The 7897-nt window shown below is 53.4% G+C and overlaps 1 protein-coding gene across 1 annotated transcript; it reads right to left on the bottom strand.

Moving 5' to 3' along the window:
- Positions 1-1617: 1617 nt before the first annotated feature.
- LOC120380379 (mast cell protease 1A-like) lies at positions 1618-6508 on the bottom strand. Its single transcript, XM_039498087.1, has 5 exons — positions 6433-6508; positions 3772-3919; positions 2945-3080; positions 2538-2810; positions 1618-2207 (listed from the first exon to the last, which is right to left on the bottom strand). The coding sequence occupies exons 1-5, from the start codon at positions 6506-6508 to the stop codon at positions 2064-2066; spliced, it is 777 nt and encodes a 258-aa protein (XP_039354021.1). The 3' UTR covers positions 1618-2063.
- Positions 6509-7897: the final 1389 nt, after the last annotated feature.

Raw genomic sequence — 7897 nt, 5'->3', positions numbered from 1 at the left:
GGGCAGGGAATGCTAATACATCTCACCCGAGGCCTGGAATCCATAGGCCCAGGCCTGCACTAAGTCACTCTTTGTAAATCCCCATCTGCATCTCCTGCCTCGGATGCGTCCCCTCCCCCTCGTGTGAATGAGGGGGCTGATGTGTCACCTCATCTGGAGAGCATCTGCCACATTGACCAACAGACCAGCATGGGGGTGGAGGGACGTCCCATGGGCTGCAGAGCTGCCTGAGCTCAGATCTATGTAGGCCGGGCTCCAGCTGTGCATTGCATACATCCAGCTGTACATGGCCCCAGCTGTGCAACATTCCAGGCTGTGGGCCTTTCATCACCAAGAGGGGGAGGCATCACCCCGGCTGCACCTGATTCAGCCCCACCATACAGGAGCTAATCTGTGGCAAGCAGACTCAAATGCCAGGTCTCACATGATTCTTAGTGAGACAAATCTGGGCCAAGCCAGGCCACAGCCCCTAACTCTGGGGCTCCCAAGGCAGGCTGCCCAGGGGCATAGGATGCCGGACTCCAGCTGCCCTGGAACAGTGCTACGACCTCAGCAAACACCTCCCATCACTCTTCAGGGTGAACCAGGATCTGCTGTGAACCCGGCTTCCCATTGGGAACCAATTTGGGTCACCAGTGTGCAGAATAGAGGAATTCAGACCAGAGCAGATGCAGAGAAGGGACCGGAGAGCATAACTAAAGAGAGGAGAGTGAATGTGCTGGGCTGGATTAGCCTGAAAAACACGCTGAGATGGATTCTGATTACTCTCTATATTGGTGGTGTGGAGGGTGGAGAGTTTGTGGAACATCAGTCTATCTTCTATGGGGAGAGGGGGCTGCAGAGTTGGGATGGCCTCCACCTCAGGAGAAGGGGGACCAATCTCCATGGGAACAGGCCGGCTAGAGGAGTCAAGGGAAGACTAAACTAATAGGCCAAGGAGAGGGTAAAGAGGGGGAAGAAATGAGCTCTCAGGAAAAAACAAGAACAAAATTAATCCAGGAACCCCAATTAAATGGAGAGAAGAAATTCTTGACTTGTCTCTGCACCAGTGCGAGGAGTCTGGGGAACAAACACGAGGAATTGGAATTGCTCCTCCAGGAGCATCAGTTTGGTGTAGCAGGTGTGACTGGAACCTGCTGGGATGATTCCCATGACTGACCGGTTAAAATCCACGATTACCAGCTAGTCAGAAAGGATCACATGGACAAAAGGGGGTGGGGACGTGTACTCAAAGTGAAAAATGTGATGTGTCCTAGGTCCCAGCTTAGCGCATTAACCACAATCCCAGCCTTCCCCTGTGGGGTTAATTCCTGCCTGGCCCTGGCAGATGCAGCAGCTGCTCTGGATTTCACAGCTCGAGTTGATCGTTCAGTACCTGAAACACTTTTTTTTGGTAACTTTTTTATTCATTGCTGGCAATGGAGCAGGGAGCGAAATGCAACAGGCCGCGCGGCAGGGTGGGGCAGGGAAGGTGGGAAGGAGGTGATCAGCACCGGGGATTGATCTATAATCAGTTCAGTGCAGCCTTCTCTGCGTTCCTGACCCACTGGCCTCGCCAGCGCTGGGAACAGGTGTGTTTGGAAGGAGGGGTGGCCAGCCCGATGAACTAATCCGTGGGATAGCTCCAGTGAGGCCAGGCCAGGCTGCAGTTTTCACAGGCTTTAGCAGGTCAAGTACCAATGAAGATCCCCCAATAAATGGTCACTCGACTGGCTGACATGGCAGAGAGCTACAAACTGCTGGGTCTGTCCCAGGGTTTGGTTTGTGTCCATTACCCCAGGAAAAATAAATCAGCTGTTTCCCTACAAAGATGCAGCTTAAGGGTCTGGGTTGGGATTGCCAAGGGAGCGGATAGGAGCTGGTCTTGAACCTGGTTCCTAACTCCCCTAGGCTCACTGCCTTGATGCTCATGGGCTGGGCACTGCCTGAGTGAAGCGAAGGGGGGGGGGGCTATCCTAGCGAAAGGGGAGCTCAGCCAATCTGCAAACCAGGCCCTACATCTGGGCATCACCAAAGGACAGAAGTGACGCAGCTCCAGCCCCTGCAGCTATTCCCGGCTTGGCTCAGCGCTGCAGCCTCCTCATCGTCGCCCGTATCCAGGGGATGAAGGTGGAGACTCTCGTGTACACCCCGGGAGGGGTGGGAGGCCCCCAGGAGACGACGCCCTGGGTTATTTTCCCACACACCAGGGGGCCCCCAGAATCGCCCTGTGAAATAAAACAAGCCACAGATGGAGAACAGCTCAGTGAGTCATTCCAGCTGATGCACAGCTCAGTGACAGCCCCCTATGTCCACCCAGTCTCTGCTCGGCTTCCCCAAGGCCCAGCTGGTATCAGTCCCCACACGCCTACCCCCACCCCTGGAGCTGGTCTCTGCCTCCCCTGAGAGAAAACCAGATATTTTCCAATTCATTTGTACAGCACCAAGCACAGTGGGGCCTAATCGCTGACCGCCACTCGTAGCCCTGATTGCAAAACCAACAGCCTCATTAATAATAACAATTTATCAAGGATGCTTGAAGCCAGGAGGAGATTCACCTTCCAAGAGTCTTTGCCCGTCTTTGGATCCCCCACACACATCATGGTGGAGGAGTCATAGTGATAATATAGCCCATTAGGATTCCTCGAACATGCAGCATCCTGCATCACAACCACGTTCACCTCCCGGAGCCTGGCCGAAGTTGATTCACTCTCTGTGCTAGTTCTGCCCCAGCCGGCAACGCTGCACATGGTCCCTGCTTTTACTCTCTCGTTGGCGCAGGGCAGGACGATGGTATCCACCCATCCGTTCAGCTTCGCTCTCTCTGCCAGCTGAGACACGAGAACGATGAAGATCAATGTGAGGGTCACACTCAAGGACACAGAGAAACACCCCAATCCCCAAAAACATGCAAACCCATAACTGAGAGGTCACTAGGGGTGGGGTCATGGGATGGGTGTGGTACCTGCAGCAGCATGATGTCATTGTTCAGGGTGGTGTCATTGTACTGCAGGTGGGGGATCCGGTGGCGCACGGAGATTTTCTGTTGGCTCCGTTCCCGTTCTCTAATGTTATGGGCTCCCAGCGTGACAGTGATCTTGCTGTAAAAGCCAAGAGCAATACATGGGGTGTCAGAGGCAGGAGCGTACGTGAGGAGGGGGAGGGGCAGATGTGGGTCCGACTCATGAACAGTGATATGGGGAGGACCGGGAAACCAGGGCTCTCAGGCCGAGATCTCAGACTCAGCTTTCGGCTTCAGGGCTGGGAAATAGCACAGGGGACTTTTCCCCTCTAGGAGGCTCTGGCTGCATCACAAAGACCCTGCCCAGTGGTGTTTGGGTCCCAGCCTGTGTCTCTATCAACTCCTTGTGTTGTTCCTCTGAGCTCCTTCACGCCCCACAGTCCTGCTCCCTGGGTCTCAGCTCCTCCCCACCCCCGGCTAGATCCAGACCGGGGTCTATGCCAGCTCCTCCCAGCCCGGAGCCCTGCAGAGCTCTCCTGGGGCTGTGACTCCCTCCCTGCCCCGATCTGAGCAATGGGCCAGACCCCAGCTGGTGTCAATGGCCGTAGCTCCACTGATTTACACAGCATTGGATCTGGGCCATGGTTTGCAGAGGCCCCTAGAGACACACTGACACCCCCTGACCAGCTCAGACCCCTGGGCTCTGCTCTCCCAGCCTGTCCTGCTAACTGCTTCTTCCCTGCAACCTATGATGGCGCCAGAGCTCCCGCCCCCCCCATCACCTGCTAGCACCCAACCTGCCCCGACATCCCCAGCACAGAGGCGCTTACTCTCCATTGCAGTGAGCGGCCGTCAGCACGAAGTTCTCCGACACCAGGACCCCTCCACAGATATTCGACTTCCCTCTGTGTTGTATTTCCAGATGGGCCATGTAGGGTCTCGAGTGGGGCTTGGCTTCCCAGCCCCCAATGATCTCACCTGGGGAGAGACCAGGTTCATAGAAAGAGCCACATCATCTGTCTGGGCCGGGCTGGGGCCGAGCTCCCCATCCCTAAGGGGAGTCTCTACAACCTCATCCCACCCCCGCTGATGCTCTCCTTGGGGGATCCCTGTGCCTGGAACTCTACCCACTGCTCAGCTCTGCCCCACACTGGACACCCCATGGGGCCGGAGGGTCAATCTAAAGCTCTGACCTCGCTGTGTGGAGAATCGGTGCCAAACACACCAGGAGTGGGTCAGTAATCACACTGGCTGGTGTTAACAGCTTTGGGGCCAAAGTCACCCCAGATTAAGACAGGAAGCACCTGGAAGGGCACTGACAGGTCCCTTGTGGATGCTTCTTCCCCATCAATCCACAGTGACGAGCCAGGGCTGGTCCCAGACTGACCCGCCAAACATTTTAGGAACGTCATTTTTTTCTCAGAAAGCCTCGTCTCAAACCCGTCTGAATTATTGTGGTGAAACTGATTCTTTCCCCCCAGTGTTGGGTAATATTTAGGTGAAAATTTAAAAGTGCCACTTTTTTTCCCCCAGGGAAATTGAAAAAGGTTTTGTGATCATCTCTGAAGAAATTTCCACCCAGGTGGGTGGGTGTGTTGGAAAATCCCACCTTTAACAAATAGCTGTTATTTGCATGAGGGTGGAATGTTGTAGACCAACATCCGAGCCCCTATTATGGCAGGAACTGTGCAGAAACTGAGATCAGGGGCTCCATTGCTCTGGGTCTTTCACTGATCCAGATAGAGTCCTGACACAAGCTGAATTATTCTTCACATTGTACAGATAGGGAAACTGAGGCCCAGGGAGATTGTTTGTAAACCTGCCTAAGGGATTTTGGTGACCATCCTCAATCTATAGATATCCCTGTCCACAGAGATCCTGGGCAGATCTGGGAATTGGTCCCAGATTTCTTTGGTCCCAGCCCAGTAACCTAGCCCCATGGCCAACCTCCCTGTCTGGGACATGGATTAGCAGTGGGATCATAGAATCATAGATTATGAGGGTTGGAAGGGACCTCAGGAGGTCATCTAGTCCAACCCCCTGCTCAAAGCAGGACCAATCCCCAACTAAATCATCCCAGCCAGGGCTTTGTCAAGCCTGATCTTAAAAACCTCTAAGGAAGAAGATTCCACCACCTCCCTAGGTAACCCATTCCAGTGCTTCTCCACCCTCCTAGTGAAAAAGTTTTTCCTAATGTCCAACCTAAACCTCCCCCACTGCAACTTGAGACCATTGCTCCTTGTTCTGTCATCTGGTACCACTGAAAACAGTCTAGATCCATCCTCTTTGGAACCCCACTTCAGGTAGTTGAAAGCAGCTATCAAATCCCCCCTCATTCTTCTCTTCTGCAGACTAAATAATCCCAGTTCCCTCAGCCTCTCCTCATAAATCATGTGCTCCAGCCCCCTAATTATTTTTGTTGCCCTCCCCTGGATGCTTTCCAATTTTTCCACATCCTTCTTGTAGTGTGGGGCCCAAAACTGGACACAGTGCTCCAGATGAGGCCTCACCAATGTCAAATAGAGAGGAATGATCACTTCCCTCGATCTGCTGGCAATGCTCCTACTTATACGGCCCAAAATGCCATCTTGGCAACAAGGGCACACTGTTGACTCATATCTGGCTTCTCATCCGCTGTAACCCCTAGGTCCTTTTCTGCAGAACTGCTGCCTAGCCATTTGGTCCCTAGTCTGTAGCAGTGCATTGGATTCTTCTGTCCTAAATGCAGAACTCTGCACTTGTGCTTGTTGAACCTCATCAGATTTTTTTGGCCCAATCCTCTAATTTGTCTAGGTCCCTCTGTATCCTACCCCTACCCTCCAGCGTATCTACCACTCCTCCCAGTTTAGTGTCATCTGCAAACCTGCCAAGGGTGCAGCCCACGCCATCCTCCAGATCATTAATGAAGATGTTGAACAAAACTGTCCCCAAGACTGACCCTTCGGGCACTCCGCTTGATACCAGCTACCAACTAGCCATGGAGCCATTGATCACTACCCGTTGAGCCAGTTTTCTATCCACCTTATAGTCCATTCATCCAGCCCATACTTTTTTAGCTTGCTGGCAAGAATACTGTGGGAGACCATATCAAAAGCTTTGCTAAAGTCAAGAAATAACATATCCACTGCTTTCCCCTCATTCACAGAGCCAGTTATTTCCTCATAGAAGGCAATTAGGTTTGTCAGGCATGACTTGCCCTTGGTGAATCCATGCTGACTGTTCCTGATCACTTTCCTCTCCTCCAAGTGCTTCAGAATTGATTCCTTGAGCATCTGATTTTTCCAGGGCCCCAAAGGACCCTGTGGGGGCTTGGCCACCCAACCCCTTGGGCTGCTCTGAGAGCCCCTGCCACACTCAGGAGAGGATACAGGTTTCAATACAGGTGCTTTGCGTCAGTAGGAGCAAGGGGGAGAACCGAAACGCTGCCCACAGCTCCCCATATGGGGCAAGGGTCCCGCTCCCCATAGGCCCTGATCCAACCCCAAACTCACCAGCCTGAGACCCAGGGGGAAGGCAAAAGGCCACAGGAAGCAGGACCAAGATCAGGAGCTGCATCATCAGAGACATCCAGTGATGGACACGGAGCCTCTGCCTGAGCCCCAGGGGTTATATGGACCAGGCAGCAGGAGGGGTGGTCAGGGGCTGGCAATCACAGGGACATGTACCCTCCTGCCCACCAACTCCCACCCGGATGGCCGAGGGGTGGAGACACGGATTGGCGAAGCCTCAAGCCACAGCTGTGCCCACATCAGAGTGGGTGGTTTCCTCTCTGTTCTGGTGCCCGCTCGGCCTGGCTGCGGATGTGGTTAACCCTGCCCCCTCCCTACTGCAGGTGTAAGAAACACCCCTGGGCTTCTCTGCGCCAAGATACCCAGACCCATAGATTTTAAGGGCAGGAGGGACCATTGTGACCTTCCAACTTGACCCCCTGGTGGACACCTCAGAGCCAGAACCCACCCAGCAACTCCTGCCTCCACCACGGCCCTGGGTCAGTTGTTCCCATGGCTCTATGTTTATTGTTTGCATATCAGTCTCAGCCAGACCTTTTCTGACTCCAGCTCCTGTCCGTCGGGTCTTGTCCTGCCTTGGCCAGAGAGGGTGAAGACCCTGCTCTCAGAAACCCCCTCCCCTTGGAGGTTCCGACAAAGGTGGCCGAATCCCCTCTTCGCCTCCAAAACCCTCAAGAGATCACTCTCCTTGTAGCTCTCCCCGCAAAGCAGTGTCTCCAGATCTCAGCTTGTTCTTGTATCTCTTTCCAATTTCCCAACATCCTGCTGGAGGTGTGGACACCAGAGCTGTACACAATCTCCAGTCATGGTCCCACAATTGCTGTATCCAGAGGTGACCCCACCTCCTTGCTGCTACTCAATATCCCCTTGTTTATACACCCAAGGATGGTATCTGCCTGCTCAGCTCCAGCATTCCACTGAAATATCTTGCTTGGTTGGGTTCCACCATGCTCCCTTTCAGAGCCCCTGCTCTCCAGGTCCTGCCAGCATGAGCAACATCCCTTGTTCCTCAATGTTTGACCTTGCATTTGGCTGGATTCATGTGCAGGTCTAATTGAGCCAAACTCACGAGGTGACCCAGGTAGCTCTGTAGCTTGGAGGTGTCCCCCACCCCACCTATCCTTGTGTTCTCTGCAGAGCTAATTTCTCAATTTAAATGTTGTGTGGTACTTGGGCAAACTCCCTATGGGAATCCACATATATATCACATCAGCGCAGTCACCTTAATGAACCACTCTTTTAACGTTGCTCAGAAATGAGAGTGGTTATTGGTTTCAGAGGGGTAGCTGTGTTAGTCTGTATTAGCAAAAACAATGAGGATTCCTTGTGGCACCTTAGGCCTGGTCTACACTAAGGGCGGGGGTCGAACTAGGGTACGCAAGTTCAGCTACGTGAATAGCGTAGCTGAACTCAAAGTACCCTAGTTCGAACTACTTACCCATCCAGA

This window comes from Mauremys reevesii, linkage group 13 (genome assembly GCF_016161935.1).
Source record: "Mauremys reevesii isolate NIE-2019 linkage group 13, ASM1616193v1, whole genome shotgun sequence".
Lineage (NCBI taxonomy): Eukaryota > Metazoa > Chordata > Testudines > Geoemydidae > Mauremys > Mauremys reevesii.
The sequence above is the reverse complement of the archived record's forward strand: the minus strand, read 5'-3'. Positions and strand labels throughout refer to the sequence as shown.

Coding starts and splice junctions, on each gene's coding strand:
- LOC120380379 (XM_039498087.1), bottom strand. CDS start 6,508: ATGTCTCTGATGATGCAGCTCCTGATCTTGGTCCTGCTTCCTGTGGCC. Junction 2,811..2,944: donor ATGACATCATGCTGCTGCAG/GTACCACACCCA, acceptor CTCGTGTCTCAG/CTGGCAGAGAGAGCGAAGCT. Junction 2,208..2,537: donor CGGGCAAAGACTCTTGGAAG/GTGAATCTCCTC, acceptor TTTATTTCACAG/GGCGATTCTGGGGGCCCCCT.